Genomic DNA, 22,606 nt, shown 5'->3' with positions numbered 1-22,606 from the left:
GCACATGCTCCCCTCCGAGCATTGTTTGTTTTTTTTAACCAAGGGGGAGTTGGGGAAATGCTGTCAGCTGTACATTGATTTGCAAGACAATTTCTAGATTAGAAATCTGAAGTAGATACCATAATAACCATGGCTTAGGCCCGGGGTACTTGCAGGACCATCTCCAGCCATTCTCCCATCGTCCTGTGCGCTCTCACAGAGTCGGCCTCCTCAGGGTGCCGTCCGCCAAACAATGTCGGCTGATGACCCCCAGGGGGAGGGCATTCTCTGTGGGAGCCCCGACCCTCTGGAATGGATTGCCCACTGAGCTCAGGACAGCCCCCGACCTTCTTTCCTTCCGTCGCGAGCTGAAGATGTGGCTCTTCCGCCAATTAAACTGATCCGTTTGGGGGTACACTGGTATAATTTTAAATCATTTTTAATTGGGTTACTGATTTTAATTTGGTATTGTATTGTGATTTGTATTGAAGTTGTCATTTTGTAAGCCGCCTTGAGTCCCTAGGGAGAAAGGCGGCATATAAATCGCAATAAATAAATAAATAAATAAATAAATAAATAAATAAATAAATAAATAAAATGAGCATGCTTGGGATAAAACCAGGCCTTCGTTGCATTTCTGGCAGACTGACCAAAATATGCTAAAAAAGTGCAGCAAGTGGCAGTGGTGTGGCCAATTTTATTGCTTATGATGAAAAAATTGAGAGTATTAATGAAGAATAAAAGGAGATAAAGGGTTAAATGTGTGAAATCTCTCTCCCCCACTCCCTCTGTCTCTTTGGTGATGTCAATTGTGGATCTTGGACAAAAATGATCCAGGAAGAAAAAAAAAGGAGAGAAAGTACTGACATTCAAATGGCTGCAGAAAGAGAAAGGATGAGAAGATATTAGTAGACAAATCTCCAAGCAGAATGAATGGGCAGAGAAAAGGGGAAGCTTTGTGGAAGAAAAGGAGATCCCACAGCAGTTCGAAAAAAGAGGCCCGCTGGAATGATGTTATGTGTTATGTTAAGTTATGTTTATTATATTTGTATACCGCCCTTCTCCCGAAGGACTCGGGATGGTGAACAGCCAGCAGATAAAATACAGAGAATACAAAAATTAAAACAATATTAAAATCCAATTAAATTAATTTGGCCCACAGTTAAAACACCCCCATATTAAAACCCATAATTTAACAGTTTAAAATTAAAACAATTTAAAAAGTTTGGTCAGGTCAGCCCGGCTTGATGAAACAAAAATGTCTTTAAGGCACGGCGGAAAGTGCGCAGATCCGGGATCCGCCGTATCTCCGGGGGCAACTCGTTTCAGAGGGTAGGTGCCCCCACAGAGAAGGCTCTCCCCCTGGGGGCCGCCAGCCGACATTGTTTGGCCGACGGCACCCTGAGGAGCCCCTCTCTGTGGGAGCGTACTGGTTGGTGGGAGGCTACTGGCGGCAGAAGGCGGTCTCGTAAGTATGATGAAGTGAAAATCTCCATGCATAGGGATGATGGCTGCAAAAAAATAAATAAATGAGAATGAGAGAAAGACATTGTATAATGTGTTCGGAGAGAAAAAGGTGCAAAGAATTTTATCAAGTAAAGTGGAGAATGTTTAAAAAAATAAAAGAAGCAGCGAAAAAACAAGTTTTAACTGTTTTTCATTGTTTTTTCAGATGGAAAACAAGAACTATTTTTGAAGTAGGCCAAGAGGGGCAAAAATGGAGCCTGCAGCAAAATGGATGGAATTAAAAATGAAGGGAGGAAATGATTCAGGATGCTAATAAGTGAGGGAAAAGGAATATTTTAAACATTCACATGGGAATAATAGTAATATGTTGAAAAGTAGGCTTGAAATGAATTTTATAAGTGCTAGAAGAAGAAAAAATGAATAAAAAGGAAATAATACATGCTGCAAGAACATTGAAAAATTGCCTGGCTGGCGGTGTAGACTGGGTAACTGCAAGAATATTAAAATATGAAAATGATTTGCTTGTGGAATGACTATGCAGTTTATACAAAATATAGCATCTATGTCTGGCAATGGGTAGTGCATAATATGTGAACAATTGCAAAGAATGCTTGTCCAAAGAAGCAAAAACAGCTGTATAAACAACTGTATTCCTGTCTGCTTTCCTATAGGGAAGAGTTGGGATGTGAGGAGAAAGTAAGCTGAGTGCAGTGAAAATAGAAATTTAAAATTAGCGTGGTAAATCAAGAAGAGCAATGTCAAGACTGAATGGATGTTACGCGAACTTGGATTGAATTAAAAAATAATGATTGGTACAACAAAAAGAATGTTTAGGCAGTTCTGCCATTATACAGGGAAGGGATGAGGCATGAGGGTCACAAAGCAAAATAGGATGAGAAGATTGAAAATGCCTGGTTGTTGTTGTTTTTTTTAGCTTTTTAAACCTCTAACAAAAGAAAAGAAAAATGGACAAGATAAAGCAGGAGTTCCAATTTTTGTTAGAGAATAAAAGCCAGAGAATAGAACTTCGTTTTGCAGGCCTGTTCAAATTGGGTGTCTCTAGGACAGGGGTGTCAAACTCGAATTCATTGGGAGCCACATCAGGGTTGTATTTGACCTCGGGAGGCCAGGATGGGCATGGCCAGCTCAATGTCACACGTGTTGGGGGCGCCTTTGGTGGCCCAAGTGCTCTGCCAGCGAAAACAGGCTTCTGAGCTCTGTTTTTGGCTGTGCCAGCTTCCTGCAACCCTCTGCCAGCAAAAACAGAGCCAGCGGCCCTCCCGATTTCCGTTTTCGCTGGCAGAGGTACCGTGGGTGGGTACTTCGCTGTTTCCAGGTCAGCCCTATAGGCCAGATCTAACCACTCCGCAAGCCACACTCAGCCTGCATGCTTTGAGTTTGACACCCCTGCTCTAGGATATATATGGTTTATAGGCCATAAAATGTATATCTAAATTTTTACTTGTAGCAGTTCCTTATTTGTACATATAGATTAAGTTATGAACATTTAATACAAATCAGTGTTTTCTTTCTTGCTCATACAGAAGAAGCCACCTTATCTGCAGTGGAAATTTAAGGATTTGCTTTGAGTAACATGGCTCTGGTCTGGCTTCATGTGAGCAGAAAGAATATGACCAAGAAAAGAGAAATTCCAATTCTATATTATGAACTTCCCTTGTACTACAATCACTTTTACAATGTCACTTCAGGAACAGAGCTAGAATGCAAATAACAGCTGAACCCCAGTTGTTAGTGGCATTCACTACATGGACAGCAGAGGCTAAAATACATATATTCTCAAAGGCCCACTTACAGAAAGCCCAGAAAATATTATGTCTCTGATGCCATTAATGAAACTTAATGGCCCATAAATAAATAAATGATACTGTTTGATGCTTATCATGTTCCTTTCATTCATGAATACAAGTATTTATATGGAAGGTTACAGATTTGACTGGTGGAAATGTGAGGCTGAACAAAAATTATTTGGCTAAGAGAGGTTACATATTTAAAAAAACAGATTAAAATCTTTTTACTGTACTTTTTACTTGAACCTCCTGTGAGTGTGAACTCAATGTTATTCAAGGGTTTACTTTGCGGTTCAATTAGCAAAATAACAGTTATTCAACAGTCTGGACCAGTTTTATTGTTTAAGCACACTTTACAGCTACTTGAGTATTTTAAAATCATTTTGTAAATTGCCTTATGAATCTTCAAAATGAAGACTACAAATGCTCTAAATCAATGACTTAAAACAAATATTGTGGTTTCCTACTTCCAAAGTATCTCAGCTTGGTACTTCACACATTACAAGGAGTACACATATCTCAGGCTAACATCCTCCACTAAACAAAGACCTCCAAAAGTAGCTAGTAATAATATAGTTTCAAAAATAAACATTCGTATTATATAAAGTATGTGATTGTAGCCACATAGGGTGCAAAGGAAGGGCTGAAGTTCAAGAATAATGCACATACTTTACATGCAAAAAAATCTCAGATTTAATCCGTGCGGTATCTAAGGTTCATAAAGATTACCATAACCAGTGTAGGCAATACTATGGACAACACTGAAAGAGATGAAGTCATAATGTGATATGATAAAACAATTTCCTATGTTCCTGAAGGTGTATAAAAACTAGTGCGGTTGACAAACATAATATTCAACAAATGGTCCACATTACTATGAAAACTATCTTTCTCTCATTCCTTCATACCTCCACCATACTCTGGATCTTCTGCCCAGCATCTTTGATTGCTGCATAGCGTTTGTTTATATTTGTTTGTCTTCCATCTAGATCAAGAAGGGCTGTCTCTTTGTTGTCTTTCCTTTCAAACAAAGGACTAGCTGACCATTCCTGTAAGAAAAAACAGGATAAGACGAAACTCCTTTAGAGCAGTTGTCACAAATAAATCCGTAGCCAATGCAATCCTGGTTTGCATTAACAGAGGGATAGAATCAAGATCACATAAAGTATTAGTACCACTTTATAAAGCCTTAGTAAGACCATATTCTAAGTGTGGTCTTACTAATACTTTATAAAGCGGTCGCCATATTATTAAAAAAAAGAGAGACTCTGGAAAGAGTGCAGAATAGAACAACAAAGATGATTAGGAAGCTGGAGGTTAAAACATGAAGAAAAGTTGTAAGAATTGGGTTTATCTAGTCTAGTAAAAAGGGCTAGGGGTGATTTGATAGCAGTGTTCCTCAATATTTGAGGGGCTGCCACAAAGAAGAGGGGGGTCAACCTATTTTCTAAAGCGCCAGAAGGCAAGACAAGAAACAATTGATATAAACTAATCAAAGAGAGAAGCAACCTAGAACTAAGGAGAAATTTCCCAGTAGTGAGAACAATTAACCAATGAAACAGCTTGTCTTCAAAACTTGTGAGTGCTCCATCACTGGAGGCTTTTAAGAAGAGACTGGGCAGCCACTTGTCTGAAATGGTACAGGAGGTTGGACTAGAAGACTTCCAAGGCACCTTCCAACTCTCTTATTCTGTCATTCTATTTTGTTAAAACTAAAAATCAAGGCGCCTCCTTTTTAAGAAACGGGATAAGAAATTCTTGTACAGCAGTTATCACAAATAAAACTGTAGCAGAACAAAATTAAAACTAAAATCAAAGAACCTCCCTTTTTTAAGTGACTGGTAGCAATGCTTTACTCACTTGCATAAGCTGTCCGATATTCTCCACATTTAATTTGGTTTTTTGAATTCTTGTCTCTAAATCATATAAAACATTTCGCATCTCTTGAATATAATCCATAACATCTGGATGGTTAATAGAAGGGAAACTTAGTTAGTAGCTAGTCTATCATTTTCCATGGATTTAATATCTAGTTCCCACACTTTTATTGCTGAAATAGACCAGTACTTGATATCATGGCACTAGAAACAAAAGGCCATAAGAACATAAGAATGGCCCTGCTGGCCCTGCTAAGCAAATTGGATGTCTCTGATTGTCCTTGCTAGAAAGAGACACAATAATATTCCTCTCCTGCCATTGCTTCCTGCAACTGATATTTGGAGGCGCAGTCCCCCCCGCAGTTTGGAAATAGTTTCAAGGCAGATCCCAGCTTGTAATAGATAAATGTACCTTCATTACTCCAAAACAGATTGGTCTCAGCTTTCTCTAGGCCAACATCAATTTCTTCCAACTCAGTTTCGACCAGAGGAAGTTCTACTGGTAAAATTGTTCTCTTGATCTAAAAATAGGCAGTTTATTTCAGGATGCATTCTTAGCTCATTTTGTAGATATATGGTATTGTCTTGATAGTGGCATATTTTGTTTTAGTCCTTATTGTAAACATTCAGTAAGTTCAAGAAAACCTGTGAAGCTTTTGAGCCCATGGCAATAAGGCCAAGTGCTTATTTCAGGGTTCAAAAAAAGAAATTAGACAAGGTCTTATTTCCCTTATTAGACAAGGGAAACACAGTGTGTGTGTGTGTGTGTGTGTGTGTGTGTGTGTGTGTGTAAATACACACACAATATATATATATATATATATATATATATATATATATATATATATATATATATATATACATATATATATATATATTCCTTTTAATTCATAGGTATAAATGTGTGATATTTTTGCAATCAGGGTTTTTCCTATGTTGAAAAAAGATGTTAAAATGGCCATGGTGGGATGAAATCTCTAATCATCGCTTTCAGGCCTGTCAGACATTTTATGTTGTTTCTTCTGAGACTTATATAAGAGACTCCCATAAGTCTCAGAAGAAACAACATAAAATGTCTGACAGGCCTGAAAGCGATGATTAGAGATTTCATCCCACCATGGCCATTTTAACATCTTTTTTCAACATAGGAAAAACCCTGATTGCAAAAATATCACATATATATATATATATACACACACACACACACACACACACACACACACACATACATACATATACATACATACATAATACATTATATATACATAAAATTAAAATCTCGGGTGTTTTCCCGCGTCATATTAACATGACGTGGGAAAACACCCGAGATTTTATTTTTTTGCATATACACACCCGCGAAAACTTAAACTTAACTTAAAACTATATATATATATATATATATGTATGTATAAATTTTAAGTATGTATATGTAATATTATAAGAGCCTTGGTGGCGCAGTGGTTAGAATGCAGTACTGCAGGCTACATCTGGTGACTGCTACCTGCCTGCAGTTTGGCAGTTTGATCCTGACTGGTTCAAGGTTGACTCAGCCTTCTATCCTTCTGAGGTCAGAAAAATGAGGACCCAGGTTGTTGGGGGCAATATGCTGACTCTGTAAATTGCTTAGAGTGGGCTGTAAAGCACTGAAGCGGTATATAAGTCTAACTGCTATTGCTTATATGCAGTACAAGTTTTTATTTGCAGGGCTGAATTGTGAAAAAAAACCCAGGCTGCTGCTTTCTTATAATACCTTACAATTTATTCACATAATGAATGGATGGATACATGAAATTGTTCCTCATTTACCTGACAATATAATGGAGTTAAGGGAGGGAGGGATTTGTCTTAAAAGGGTCAGAGGAAGAAAATGGGAAGCTGTTAAGATTATAACAAAAATATGACACTGGGAGACAGTTGCGACAGGATTTGATTACTCCGACCATCTTCTAGTTCAGAAAGCCTAGATAAAGTACTCTGAGTTCAGTACTTTATTGCTGAATGCCAAGTCAGGCATTGAAAAATAGCCACTCAGGTCTGGTTTCGGAATGACTCTGCGTCACAGAGACAGGTTGGGTAACATTCGAAGAAATAATTACTTCAAGCTTAGCCTGATGGGAGGCAGATTTCCAATGATCTGTTGTGATCTTTTCCCTCATTCTGTGTGTGTTTGGGACAGATTCTATTTTCAGCCTCCCTTCCCAACCATCTGAATGTGTAGTCTGAGAAATGTACCAAAGTTCCCTAGGCTTGCTTTTTTTTGGTAGATTTACCATTTGCTCTGACTATCTGAAACTACTGTGTAAGATGGGGTCCAGGATGATGTCCAAATTAGCATCTGGTACTATTTATCAATCAAAGTATACTTGATTCCAGTTTTCTGTGCTTGGTGGCATAAAAGTTAGGCTTAATAATTCTGTTGTGATGGACTGATCATTACCTAAGGAATGAATCATTATTCAGACCATCATTTACTGTGACTCACAGCTTCTACAGATTAGCAACTAATGAAATTGAATTCAGAAAGATAGATTTGAATGATTTCTAGTAGATTCCAGACACAACTCAAAGACTGTTGATGAACTATTAATTGTCTTGAGGCCTATCTGAAAGACAACAGAGTTTGCCCAGTTTCTAAGATCCTTGGGACCTTTTCTTGAACCTCTCATCCATAGAGGGGGCTTTCTCAATGGTTACTAAATCAAAAATGAACTGCTAGGGAAGATATATCATTCCCAGTCCACTGATGGGCAACCACATTTTGATTAAGACAAGCTATTTGACCTTAAATTAACAAGATGTTGAAAAAAGATTGATGTGTGTGATATAATTAATGTCTTACTGATGCCCTTTTCTTTGAATCTTTATGAATCTTAATGCTTTAGTTCCAACTTTATTTTATCTCCATTTTATTGTTAGCCATACTGACCTCTATTTCTAGTGAACGAGTGTGATTTATAATCAGGCAGTTCATAAATAAATACCTTATTGTACCAGCCAACAATTAGATCTAAATTGTCCACAAGCTTCTGGAAAGTTGCACTCTGAGAGAAGAGGGTGCCAGCACTGTCTGGAATTTCTTTTTGTTGCTGAAAGTTCAGGTACTTGACTTCACGGAGAACAGCTACGAGCTGTATAGGAATGCAGCCGTGAGAAATAAGTGCTTTTGCAAATATACAGTAGAAAACAAAATTGAACTAAAAATGTGATGGGCTGTTGGCTGGATATGCTTGTAATACAACAGGAAGCATGTAAATGAACAGGGATGAACCAATCTAGTTTTATCCATTTCTATAATGTTCAAATATGTTCAAATCCGTTTCCACATAAAGCTGTGTGTAGCTAATATTTAAGTCTGATTGCTATTCATGTTGCTGAGGAAACTTCCTTTTCAATGCAAAGAACAGCTATAAGGATCCAAAACTGGGGATGATAGTAGCTAAGGCCCATCTCCTCCCATCCCAAAGTTTCAGCCTGTATAAGGAACTCTTACAGGTTTTACTGAGTAGCAAAAGAATTTGGATATTCAGTAATCAAATAAATAACATATCATCTGATGTACCAGTACAATCAAGGTCCTGTAAAGCTTGAAAGCTCATAAGCAATCTAATCTATGTCATTTAAACAGAATTAATTTCAAAATCCTGTAAGGTTATTCTATCTGCTATATAACAGACTATCATTTTGGGAAAGATTCTACTAAGATCAGTCATTGCATACTAAAGAAGCATCATACAGAGATGTTGGATCATGCCCATCATTCCCAGACAGAAGAGTGAGCGCTGATTGGGAATCAGGGGGACTGTAGTCCTATATATCTATAGTCTGCCATTTTGGAGAAGGCTAAAAACTTGAAGTCAAACTGACCAATGAACTGAAATGACACTAACATGTTTCTGCTTTCTTTACCAACCTCTTTGCTGAAGTTGACACTAATAAGTCTTGTTTCTGGATCTCTTTGGATCAATGGTTGCTCTAGATTAAACTGGCAGTCTCTATCAACTCTGGCAATCCACTCTGCATAAATTCTTTCACGATAACCTTTCAGCAAACGTATCATTTCATCATATTTTCCGTATATCAGTTTGGCTTCAGAACTGACCATTACCCTGCAAAGAGGAAAGAAATCCCTCAGTTCCAGAAGGGAAATAGAATTTAATTAACATTAGCTTGAACAAAGCTAATAGCTTGTAATTCTACTCCAGGGAAAATATTACTAAAGACTGGACAGTCGGTAATGACAGATTGTTACTTACGGATGATCAATGCTATGCAACTCTTTCCTTGGGATCTGCAATCGTTCCTGGAGTTCTAAAGCCCATTTCAGTTGCCCAGCAACAGGTGGCATATTTTTGCTAATGGGAGGCACATGATCTCCAGTTTGTGTAGCCTCTATCTGGGCATCATACAAAATCTTTGCATTGTCCAATTCAACATCAAACATCTCCAAAAGTGTAGTGTAGTGGGGAGCAGCATCTGCTTTGATCAATGGTCGTTCCAACAGAGATGAAAACATATGGATTTGCTGGAGAAGAAAAATGGTATGAATAAGTTTGTGTGTTTTATGTACATATATACACATAGGGAATGTGTCCCTTATCTTTCAATATACATCTGCAGAAACTTTTTGAGGTTCTTTAAGAAGTTATTCCTAGCCATACTTCTTAGTATGCTACTTCATCCCCAATATTATTTTCTTTTCAAATGACACCATTCTGTGACTACTAAGTATGTTCAGATCCATATTAACAGTGCCAATAAAATTGCTGAGATGAACAACAGTAATTAAACAGTAATTAAAACAGTAATGTTTTAAATCTGTCTTGGGCCAAAATTGTTTAATTCAGTTTTACTTTGCTTTTAAATTTTGTATTTATGTATTTAATCTGTGGCTGTTCACCCACCCTGAGTCCTTCGGGAGTGGGGCGGTATATAAAACAAATCAAATCAAAATCAAATCAAAGTCAAATTAAGAGAATTACCATGCAAACTTATGTGTGAGTATTAAGAAGTAAGCACTGATGATATTAATGGCACTAACCTGCATGGTAAATGGATAAATAGGATTGGAATCTTTCAGATAACAAAAAGAACCAAATGCCTGCACAAAATAATATTGGTTCCACTGTCTTCTTGTGTGCTGTAATAGGATTTGTAAGTTATTGAAGACATACAAGAAAGTCTGAACCAAGGTAACCGTGGAAGGGATGCAAGGAATGCAACAGCACAAATAACAATGCCTCCATTGTGCTATATTCAGAGTGAAAGCTACTATCTGTCTCTTTCCTTGCGCTGTTTGGCCTTTAGGAATCTATTTCCTACGCAAAGAAACTGGGACACAACATATGATTTGTGCAGCATGAATCAAACTGTTTGTTCTTTCAAATATATTTCCCCCATTCATGGTAATAATGCTTTATTGCTATCTTATGGTTTTAGCAATTCTAAAATTTTGTAGCTATCATAAAAACAATCAGAGCTCAGCCAGGCAATTCCTTTTTCAAAAAACCCCAAAAAGGTTCAGCATCATCTTACAAAATTTGTCTCTACTCCAAGTACTAACTCTTTTTGCAACAACTCGTTGTTTCTTTTGTTGTCTACCAATATAATGGGGATAAAAATGCTCATAGAAGTATGGGTGAATTGATATTTTTGTGCATGTAAACACTATATCATTTTTCACTGTTTTCATCAAAACGATACCCTTACATCAGTATTTTTCAAACTGCTAATCAGACAAGAGAGATTTTAAATGTAACAAAAGAATAGCCCATTTCTTGAAACTGTATTTTACTGATGATGATAGTAATGGAATGGAATATACTATGAACAAGTTTACATACATTTCAAATCTGTGTTAACTTCTGATAAATCTTTTAAAATCCTAATTATAATTAGGATATAATTGAAAGCAGTGAGATTTCATTTACCCATTTCTTGGTCACAGGATCTTGATCTGGACTGTTAATAAAATCCATAAAGTTCATGATTCTATGTGAAAGAAATCTGGTGTTTCCAGTTGCAGATATTGTAAGATGAAAACCATGTTAGTCTATGGTAGCCAATAACAAAAAAATTCTGGTAGTGACTTTTCAGCCTAACATATTTGCTTAATAGCCAAAATTATTTTACTAACCTCAGAAGGATGGAAGGCTGAATCAACCTTGAGCCTGGTGAGATTCTATCTGCCAAATTGCAGGCAGCTGGCAGGCAGCAGAAGTAGCCTGCAGTACTGCATTCTTACCACTGCACCACCGCAGCTCACACCTACTACCAGGGTGTTAAATAAGAAATAGGTAAAGCTTCACAAGAATATGGGTACCTTGACAGCTGATTCAAAACTGGAACAATCAATAAATCCTTGATAGAAAATGGTGCCCAATCGCCTATCCAAATCCTGGATTTTGATCTCAAATTGTGCATAATCTTCATCAAATTGCTTTAAATAACAAAAGTAATAGACTAAATTAGATCAGGCAATATCTATATATGTGGACTTGCAGAAGTTATTAATTTTCACTCCCAATCAGAGAAACATTTGGGCCAATTTATATTACCAAAAATGAATTTGTTGCCCTAACAATTATGAACACCAGGATTCCTAGGCTATACCAAGTGAATAATTAATCAGTTTTATTACTACATCTGTTTTCTGTCATAAAAGGACCAACCTCATCTGCTGGATCTAATGGATCATATTTGCATTCTGCAAAAACTTTCACATGTTCAAGAACCTCTTCGTAAATTTGGAACACCAAACTCCCTAGGATGTTGCCTCTCACACCTCCCAGTTCAATTTTCTCCAATTTCAGAAATTCAATTGCAGTCATGTAAAGTTCCTTAAAAATACATATAAGTACATTATTTTTTTTAAAAAAAATTATTTTTAAAAGTGCTATTGTTCACAAAACGATTTTCTCTAATTTCAGAATTTAAAAATATGGAGTAGGACTTAAAAGCTTAAATTTTGATAACTACTGATATGTTATATAAATAATCTGCTTTTTCTATAAGAATATATCATTATATGCCAATTATTATTGCAGTCCTTTCCCATTTTATAGCAGCTACTTAATTCCTACCTCTATGGTCTTCAATCTGTGAAAAAATAAATTCATTCTTGTAAAGACAAGAGTAGAAGGAAATTCCCAGTACTGAGGTTCTTTATCCTGAAACATAAATAAAAATATTTTATTTATTAAATTCATTTATCGTCCATCTTGCTGCAATACCCAATATCAGGTCCCCCCCCCCCCCAAAAAAAAAAGAGATAGGAAATGTTTCCAGAACTTGGCTTCTTAAATTCTTTCCAATCTATGTTACTGGTGGCCATAGGAGGCACCTTTAATGAAATAATGTGATTTGTGTGACTGCTCTTTCTTTCCAAGGTGTGCACATGGGTGATAGAAAGATGATCCAATCATGGTAGATGAATATATGTTGCCGCTATATATGTGTTTCAGCAATTTAGCTGTCCCATATCCTAATACCTTCTTTCTATGAATTAATCCGGTTAAAGTTTTTGTGAGAATCTTGCTTTTTGATTGTAAGTAACTGGTGAAGGCTGAATTCTTGGCAACGGGATACATTTGCCAATTTATCTCTAAATTCATTAGGGCATATATTTCCTGACAAAGGAAGTACATGCAGATGCTGTATAGAGACAGTCTTCCATTAATGACCACTTGTTCAGCAACTGCTTGAAGTTAATGAGGAAATTTATGGCTGGTCCTCAAAGTTGCAGCTATTGTAGGGTCCCCCCAAGTTGCATGATGACAATTTGGGCACTTGGCAATTGGCATACAATTCCGATATTGGCAGCATTCTGTTGGTGTATAATTGTCATTTGTGACCTTCACCCCTGGCTTTTGAGAAGAAAAACAATGGGGAAGCCAACCGGAAGTCACAAATTATGGTCATATGACATAATGCTTAACAACTGGAACTGCCAGGACTGCCATTGTATGTTGGCACAGTCATGTGATTTTTTTTCACTTTGTGAGCACAATGCTTAGCAACAAAGTTCCCAGTGCCAATTATAGTCATTAACTAAGGACTTCCTATGCGATACTAATACTTTGCAAACCGCCCTCTTCTTTCTCATGCTCTGAGAAGCTTACAGTAATATTCCCTCTAAGATTCATCAGAGTTTGCTGTTTTTACTGTTGTGGCTAACCTTAAAAAAAGAAGGCATTATATCTGTGGAGCAAAGGTCATAGGTCTTGTAGAGTTTCTCAATCACTGCAATGGCCACCTTGATTCCAGATAAAACCTCCTCAATTTCGCCTTGCAAGCCTTTCAGCACTTCCTCGGGACTCAAAAAGTTACGTGTCTAAACAGGAAGAGAGGCAAACAAAGATGAACAGGGCTTATAAAACAAGACATTGTAACTGAAATGTCATTAACCACTTGGCAATCAATGGTGTCATGCTTTTTTTTTTTGAATTTTTTTAAAATTTCTCATAAACATGTCTTGAATGTACAGTCTCTTATCCATTGTTAATCATACATATTCCCTTTTAGTTCATTCTTCATCCTAAAAAAATTGAGTATACTCGGGGTTGCGCTTCTACCATTCCTTCTCCTTATTTTACAACAATCCTTCTTCTCCTTCTCCTCTCTTTCCCTTCCCTCTCTTCTTCTATCCTCTTCTACTTTCTTCTTTCCTCCTCTCCTTCCCCTCCTCTCCTTCCCCTTCCTTTCGCCCACTCCTTTCTTCCTCCCTTTCTAACCTTCTCTCCGACTCTTATTTCCCCTCCCTTTCTTCCTCTCCTTTTCCTTTTCTTCTGTTCCTTTCTCTCCTTCCACTCTTCTCCCCTCCTATCTATCCCTCTACTCGTCTTTCCATTCTCTCTCCATTGTTGTATTCATTTTCAATTCAAAATTTTCGAAAGTGGTATCTGAGCAACCCCGATTTTCTATTTATATATACTTTCTTTTCAATTTTCAATTTTACTGATTTTATACATATCATCATAAATGTACATTTATAGCGTAACACTTTTTTCCTTCCCCCCCCCCTTCCCCCTTTTCCATTTACACAGGTGTCATCTGGGTTTCTATTCCTTTTTTGTCTTCTCTCTCATTTACTTTTATCCTATCTAATTTATTATTTCCTATCTAATTTATTAATTATTCATATTTCTTTTCTAACCATGGTGTCATGCTTGAAGGGTTGTTTCAGTATCATAGTTACCAGATCTAAGTCTCCTTTGTTTATGCTGGTATTTCAGCATGGAACTGGACTATCTGGTAGAAGAAATGTCTCAGATTTGCTTATGGAATAGCAATGGCAAAGAGTAGAAAGCAGAGTTTATGAGAGAAGGCCCAGAGCTGTTGACAGGGTAAAGATTCCCCATCCTGGATCTACCTATTCTCTTCTCTTCTCTTCTCTGGATGAAATGTTCAGACATAATCTGGAATGCTTCTCTCACAGTGCTTCTTCACTGGCAAATTATTGGGGTTGATTTGCACAGTCCCTCAATCTCTAAAGTCCTTATTTAGTTTCAGGGCAAATTGTTTTCATATAAACTGGAGCCCACATCCTGAATGCACAAGGGCTTTGATGGCATAATTAATCATATGCAAGATTGTCTTCCATCTGTAACATTGCAGATCAAGGCTCATTTGTTTTTTCCTTTGATTGGTCAAATAAAAATGCTGGACAACATTAATTCAATCTTGAATTAACTGAAATAATTTCTAAAAACTTCTATTGAACCATAAGACTAAATTGTAAGAAAAAGAAAAAACCAATCACAGCATTTTTGGATACTTCAAATCTGAATGACTTTTAGCATTATTGTCCTGGTTCATGACACCCACTCTTTCTCTTGAATGCCCAATGCAAGGGAGCATGCCGTAAAGAAAGTGGGTAAGAGTGATGATATTCCCCTTAATTCTGCACCACTCTTTAGCTACCTGATCTATCAACACAAGAGAAGCCCGTAATATGCTACATTTATATTTGAGATTTTCTTGGAAGCCTTACCTTAAAAAACTTAAGAAGAATGGACAACGAACTAGATAAATTTCTTTGAAATTCTTTGCATTATAAAATTCATTTTCAATCTATTTCAGCAGGCAATCAAGCAAGATTGTAAAAATAATAAAAAATAATAGAACAATAACAGTCTTGGAAAAATTCTAGTGATAAACAAATCCAGTCAAATTTGTCACCACATTGCTTAACTATATCAATAAATCTTTTCAGACTAAATTATATGCACATCATGTTTTTAGGCTGAAATTTTGTTCTATATTTTTGTTTTTCATTTCTTTTGAAAAACAATATGTATGTATATTTAAAGAATAATAAGAGAAGTTTGGTTTCGTTATTTCTTTTTCATTGTTTCTATGGTTAAACCTTTACAGTGGTCACAAACATCAAAGTGATAAGGAAAACCCCTTCTCCATTAAGAATTTTCCATAGTAAAATACCATTTCAATGAAGAGATTACAAATCTCCTGCAAAATGACAATGACCCGGGATGGAATGTTGTAATATTCAGAATTAGCCCAGATCAAGCATACTGTGTACATGATGCTATTGATGTGCGAAGACACCTGTATGGAAACAGCAAAATAGGAGTTTCAGCAAGGTGAAATAAACATTTTAATATTATTGCATATTTTTATGGTGTGCTGATCAAGATCATCTTTACTAATCTGAAAATCCATTCACACTTCTGAATGTGTGAACAGTGTTTCTCAAGCTAGGAAAAAAATCTATAGTTGTGCAACTATAAACTATAAACAAGCACAGTTTATTGTTAAATGTCTATGAAGATTCTCAGTCATCCAGATTATGGTTGTCCCAAAGCCAAGGGGCTTTTTCAAGAGGCAACTGGACTTTCCGATTTTTCTCTTTTTCTGGTTTTTCTTTTTTTCTTTGAAAAAAGAAGCTTCTTCAATGAGAAGTGAAACGTCTTCAAAGAAAAAAAAGAAAAACCAGAAAGTCCAGCTGTCTCTTGAAAAAGCACCTTTGGGAAAGCTTATCCTTAACTTTGCATGTGCCCAATGCATTATCATTCCCAGAACCTCAGGAGCATTCTAAAGAAATAGCTAACACCCAACATAATGAATCAGTTTACCCCCCTTCTCATTTTAATAATCACATGGAGGATTGTGCTTGTATGCTAAATCAGGGCAAGGAGGCTCTCTAAGACCAGTGTTGGCTGGAGAATTCTGGGAGTTGAAGTCCACACATCTTAAAGTTACTGAGGTTGAGAAAACCTGCTCTGGACAGTGTAGCACTCTATGGGCAAAAGTTGTCAGTTGCATAGAATGTCCCCTAAATGGCTCTTCCTACTCTCTGTTGTATGCTGAATGGAGAGAACTTAGAATGTGTTGTGCTGCATAAGAAAATTCTCCCCAGTTTAAGAGATTCCGGGACTACAGACGCATAAGAGGAGGAGAAGAATGAGGTTTTATTGATAAAGTCTTACACTTCAAGTTGAGTGTAGGAGGGCCTGATGTACTTCAATGGAACCCATAGGTGAGGCCTTATTTTTCAGTAGATTTGTGCACGTTGATCATAATAAGCATAAGTGTTGCCAAGCCATAATTCCTGCTTATGGTCTCTATTTACAAATCATGGTTGCCTTCCTAAAATACTCAGATTTTGTAAGGACTAGTCATTGTTTTTGTTGGAAGTGGCAATAGCTTGTTTCCAATCATTCTGGAATCAGCCATTCCCCTCTCCCCACAGGCCTCCATGATTGGATTTAGGCTGTCTTTCAAGCTTTAATTTAATCCTAAACAGTGTAGTCAGGATCTTTACTTGATCTATGTGTGATAATATCTTCCAGAGAATTCTCTCACGCTACTCTTGCATATAGTTCCTGATCCAGCCTAGTGTTCTTCAGGTGTGTTGGACTTCATTGCCCATAGTATCTAGCCAGAGAAGCAGAGGGCAGGCCATTTCTACTTGCGAAGTCCAACCCAACTGAAAAGGTCAGTATGGCTTTTAAAAGTGATACAGGAAGCCTGTAAGCTTCCACATGGTGGCTCTCAAAACATTATTTCTGTAGTTTTCACATACCTGGTGATAGTCAGCTTGTTCCACTTCCTCAAGTGTAACTTTTAGAGGCTGCAAATACAGGTTAATATCATCGGCTTCTTTCAATCCTGAATAAAAGGAATGCTTGAGGGTAAGTGAATTAAGAAGAGAAAGAGAACTGATTAATTTTTTTGCAGAACTTTTTTATAATAATGTTCAGGTTGGTTGGACTGGGAACCTGCAAATACAGGAATCTGAAAGAGGTGGAAGGGAACAGGTAATAGAGAGAGCAGTAGGCCCTGGAACTTTTCTGCTTAAAAAAATATGGTTATAAAATACAGTGTATTGTATTACATTGGTTGCTACTCCTTTGATTTCTAGAATCACATGAAACAGCCACTTACGCAGCTAGATTTTCTAGGAAATAGAGCTTACCTGCAGATACATCCCTGAAGACATTCTTAAGTGCTGGCCAATAGCAGCTTTTTGCTCGCTCTAAAATGTCAGCAATCTTTTTGACTTGAGGTGCATAAAGCTGATGGGTAAAAGCAAAAGCCAGATCAGAAAACATGTCGGTCTTCAGTATCACAGGCTGATGTCCTTGCAAATCTGAAAAAAGCCCTTCTGCCTACCTGCTCATTTATGCATTGCAGATTGACCTGCCTACTGTACCAGAAATCAAATTCTACTCTGGGTAATGGATTTAAACCATCCAGGAGAGGCTGGGCAGAATCCTTACTCAAGATATCTCGGATCTGATGAGACCAGTCAATAATTATTGTTTCAATGGAGTGTAGCAGGGAACTGTCCACAGTAGCAGGTAGACTGGGGGAAAAAAAGTACAGAGAAGACTTAATAGTAAAGTGGAAATAATCTTAATGTTTGATTCTGTAGTTAACAGATCATATGTATAGCCTATATAAGACATCATACTAGGATTCCTCTGTCCAGTATGTTGCAAAGCATCACATACTAAAAACCCATGTAAATAAAAAGCTAAAACATTCTCTAATGAAGATACAAATTATGGGAGTGGGTTCAATTTTGTAAATTGGATTCTGCATATAAGCACACTCAAATGGAAAGACACATTACATAAACTTAATGCAAACTTTGGAATCTTTTGACGGTAGCTGGACAAGAGATTAATAAAAAGTGAGGAATGAATGGACAATGTGTGATTTCCTGAGCAACTGAAGGGAACAAGGTGCTATGGGGAGTAACATAAGGGCTAACTGAATATACCCACATATCATTCAGGTGATTATAATAATTGCCACCTAATAGTATATGCATTTATTTATTTGTAATTGAAAGAGTCCTGCCTATCCTCTCTCACTTCGCACAAATTTACAGAAGGTGGCAGACATAACTGAGAGGCATCCACCTGTCAAAGACTTCTGAGACACTATCTAGAACATCCATGTTCTCTGGTAAAGGAAGCAGTGTTTTTCCTTTGATCTTTCCTCCCATCACAAACATCTCATTTTTCAGTCTGTGAGCTTGCTGAATCACATCGTCAGCTACTACTCGAGGCCATCCACTTAGGTTTACACTTTTCATGAACAAGGAGTAGGCCACCTATAGGAAAAGGATTTTATTAGAACATATACTACTGGCGTAAAACAATTTTGAATTCAACATTATTTTGGATTTGGGGGAAAAAATCATTTTGAGAACAAAATAATTGTTTCAGGTCTGAAATAGTTTCACATTAGAAACAACATTGTTATTTTGGAAGCCTTGACTTTGAAGCAATTCTGTTTCAAGTTAAAAAAAAAAAACCTCGGAGCTCAAAAGTCTTCTGGAATTGTTTCGAATTTGAAATTATTACTTTATAGCCTCCTAACAAATACCTTTTTTCAATCATAACAGACCTAATCAAACTAAAACTTTTCTGGAAAAATCCATTCTATTTTAAAACATCCGTGCCTGGAATTTCATTACAGAACAACAGCAGTCATGTAATGGCACTATAGTTGAAGCTGCTACATCAGAGCTATGTCAGTGATGTACTAGTATTATGCACAATGCTGGCTTAACAATAATGCTGTGTGAGCACCATTTCTCTTTCAGCATATTACTTTCTAAGAAGAGATAAGTGCACTATTTTAGGCAAGACAAGGAAATTTCATTTTTAGGCCCAGCCAGTGGTGAAATCTAAAATGTGTTACTACCGGTTCTGTGGGCGTGGCTTGGTATGTGTGGGGGTAATGTGACTGGGTGGGCGTGGCCAATTTTATTTTTTTTTTACTTTTAAAACCATTTTTTCTACCTCTTTGGCGAAGAGGTTGTAAAAAAATGCTTTCAAAAGGCTCTGACAATCCCAGCTGAGTTGCCTGATCGGCAGAGGCTTTTTTCTTTTAAAAGCCTCAGACGATCAGGCAACTCAGCTTGGATCGTCAGAGGCTTTTTAAACCATTTTTTTCTACAACCCCTGAAGAGGTTGTAGAAAAAATGCTTTTAAAAGCCTTAGACGATCCCAGCTGAGCCGCACGATCATCGGAGGCTTTTTTTTACTTTTAACAGCATTTTTTCAGCCAAAGAGGTTGTAGAAAAAATGCTTTTAAAAATAAAAAAAAAAAAGCCTCTGATGATTGCGCGGCTCAGCTGGGAATGGAGGGGGGACAGGGATTTTTGCTACCGGTTCTCCGAACCACCCGCCTCCATCATTACCGGATCGGGTGATCTGGTCCGAACCGGGAGCATTTCACCCCTGGGCCCAGCTAAACGGTTGAAGCAGCCTATAAATCTATGAAAAAGATCAGTTTCAAAGTTTGAACTAGTGGAAATGTTTACCAATATTAAAATATCTCTATAGAAACATATGGGCAACTCCATGGAATTCTTTCTATTCCTTTTACCACTGATGGCCATAGGAGGTTTTGATATTTTCTTTCTTTGTAATGAAGTCATGTGTCCCATCTCTGTATATATTTGTCTATGTGCATTTTCTCCTTTGGGACTAATCAGACTGTGTCCATATGGCACTTGCACAGTATATATCTGTGAAGGTCTAAACCAGGACAGGTGGATGTGTGTTACCTGTGTGTGAGAATATATTTGTGTTTCTGCTGTCTCTCATATTGCGGTAGTAGGGCTTTGTATGTGTACCAGAGTGGCAATTTGTGTAATATAAAAGTGGCGATGGGAGAAATGCTTTCTTAGCACTGTTTTACCAATGCTTCTCAGTGTCATTTCCTTTTTATTGGCCTTCAGGCACGTATTATTTCAGCCTGTTCCTGTCTTTGCATACTTCTGGTAAGGAAAGGTCCTAAGGGCAGGGCATCACCACATGCCAAGGTCTCCGTTTCAGTTCTGCTCTTTATCCCCATTTAAAAGGATGCCCAGATAGCAGGGCAGCCTTGGCCTGAGTCTCTGGAGAACTGCTGTTAATTTCAAAAGATAATATTTTGACCAGCATCAGGGAGCTTCTGATTGTGCCCATCATATGTAAAAAGTAGCAAGATCAATTGCAAGGAGAAGCTTAAGTTCACTGGTGATCACGACATGAATGCTATTTCTCCAGATATTTCACAGATTCTCCAGATATTTGCTTCATAATTCTATCTCTTAGGTCCATAAATAAGGAGAATATCTGTGTTGAATGTAAACATCATAGGATTTTCTGGGAATACTCCTGCATAGACATACCAGAGGACTCAGCCATTTCTTTAAGCAGCAGGCACCACTGTGCCATTTCAAACAGTGTCACAGACACTGGAAAGGAATATTATGTTTTTGACAAAATAAGAATAAAGAAAAGTGGCCAGAATCTGCTAGGTATAATTTGTTATATTTCAATCCTAGTTCTTTCTCCAAAGAGCACCAAATAAATTTTGGTTATGAGGGTGCTGAAAAAATGATTTATGACTGCATTTACAACTATTCCAGTAAACCCACAGTCACATGGTCAAAATTTGGGCATTTGGTTAACACCATGCATCCTGGGGTCATGTGATTGCCATTTGCAACTTTTCCAGAGTGCTTCCAACAAGCAAAGCTCTCACAACGATTATAGGAATAAATTAGGATTGAGACTGGGAACGGGATTGGGATTGAGGAAATGAATGTTCCCCTTCCAGGACTGTAGCTACCGCATCATATTGCCTTTACACAATAGTGAAAAACAATAGTTTCAGCCATAATATTGTAGCATTTTTGCTTCCATTTTCATGCAATACTGAGTACCGGTACAGTTCAAATGGTTTGAATTAACCAATATTCTGTGAGTTATCCATCTTGTTGAAGCCAGTCCTGCTGTCAAAACAACAGACTCTCTGTATATTTGCTGAAAATGGAAGCATCCTGTAGTGAACCACAAACCAAAACTGGAAGCCTACCTCTTCCACAATAGCCATCATCTGCTCTACTGGGGAAGGGCTGATATCTCCAACAATGAGTGCCTCCAGGAAGTTATCTTTGGTAATGTTTTCATGCCTCTTTTTCACAAAATAAACTCCTTTATTTTTCAGTGTTGATGGGAAGCCAAGGCAGGGGACTAGTTGTCCAGTAGGATTGAGGGTGATCACCAGCGTTGTCACATCCTGCTTCTCATAGAACTCATTGAGCATGGCATGAGTCTCTTCACTGGTTGCAAACTTGGCCCATTTGTCAGGCTTTACATGAAGAGACAGAGTGCAATAATTCTCTATGAAATCCAGTCGTTTATCAGCCACTGTTGTCATGTTGATTCCTCATCAGCTAACCACAGAGCTGAGCAGATAACAAACTGGAAAGTCTCCTCTCCCAATGTTATTTCCTGTCTTGGGGAAAAAAAAAACATCTATTAGGGACTGGATGGGGTGCAACAGGTTGAAACTGCACCCCGGCTCTAGGTTTGGGATTCTTTGGACCATGGAGAATTGCCACCTTTGGTCTTCGATGTGGCGGTACTGCCCCAAACAGACTCAGTGCATAATCTGGGGGTTTTCATGGACCACAACTCCTGCTCAACTGCAGGTTGTGTGCCAGTTATGCCTTTTCCTGGACCAACAATCCCTACTCATGGCCACTCATGCCCTAGTCATCTCCCATCTTGACTATTGCAATGTGCTCTACGTGGGGCTGCTCTTGAAAAGCATCTGGAAGCTCCAGTTGGTTCAAAATGCAGCAGCCCACATGATTTTATGCAGACTTCGGTGTGCACATGCATCACCTCTCCTGCAAGAGTTACAAGTACATTGGTTTCTGATTTGTTTCCAGGTGCAATTCAAGGTGCTGGTTGTCACCTTTAAAGTCCTTCATGGCTTGGGACCAGGTTATCTGAGGGACTACCTCTTGCCGGTCACATCCACCTGACCTAGTAGAGCAGGGAGGCAAGAAATGTTGCAGGTCCCAATGAGGTACATCTAGTGGGACCCAGAAGAAGGGCCTTCTCCATGGTGGCTCCCTCCCTTTGAAATATCATCCCTCCAGAAATGTGACTAGCCCCCACTTTGGCACTCTTTCAGAAGGCTCTGAAGACTTGGTTTTGC

General features: G+C 37.8%; 1 protein-coding gene across 1 annotated transcript in view; it reads right to left on the bottom strand.

The window, feature by feature from the left end:
- The window catches only part of DNAH17 (dynein axonemal heavy chain 17), a 130,545-nt gene extending 108,654 nt beyond the window's left edge, over positions 1-21,891 (bottom strand). The window contains exons 1-16 of the mRNA XM_087887098.1: positions 21,473-21,891; positions 18,517-18,710; positions 17,762-17,954; positions 17,565-17,664; positions 17,172-17,257; positions 15,569-15,694; positions 13,305-13,460; positions 12,211-12,297; positions 11,800-11,967; positions 11,451-11,567; positions 9,385-9,653; positions 9,042-9,237; positions 8,113-8,259; positions 5,544-5,652; positions 5,115-5,218; positions 4,163-4,303 (exon numbers count right to left, since the gene is read on the bottom strand). Coding sequence (XP_087743224.1) covers positions 4,163-4,303; positions 5,115-5,218; positions 5,544-5,652; positions 8,113-8,259; positions 9,042-9,237; positions 9,385-9,653; positions 11,451-11,567; positions 11,800-11,967; positions 12,211-12,297; positions 13,305-13,460; positions 15,569-15,694; positions 17,172-17,257; positions 17,565-17,664; positions 17,762-17,954; positions 18,517-18,710; positions 21,473-21,817 — 2,538 coding nt within the window. The 5' untranslated portion in view covers positions 21,818-21,891. The remainder of the gene's footprint in view (positions 1-4,162; positions 4,304-5,114; positions 5,219-5,543; positions 5,653-8,112; positions 8,260-9,041; positions 9,238-9,384; positions 9,654-11,450; positions 11,568-11,799; positions 11,968-12,210; positions 12,298-13,304; positions 13,461-15,568; positions 15,695-17,171; positions 17,258-17,564; positions 17,665-17,761; positions 17,955-18,516; positions 18,711-21,472) is intronic.
- Positions 21,892-22,606: the final 715 nt, after the last annotated feature.

This window comes from Pantherophis guttatus, chromosome 2 (genome assembly GCF_059756535.1).
Source record: "Pantherophis guttatus breed Tessera chromosome 2, ASM5975653v1, whole genome shotgun sequence".
Classification (NCBI taxonomy): domain Eukaryota; kingdom Metazoa; phylum Chordata; class Lepidosauria; order Squamata; family Colubridae; genus Pantherophis; species Pantherophis guttatus.
Note: the sequence above shows the minus strand (reverse complement) of the source record. Positions and strands in the feature narration are given on the sequence as shown.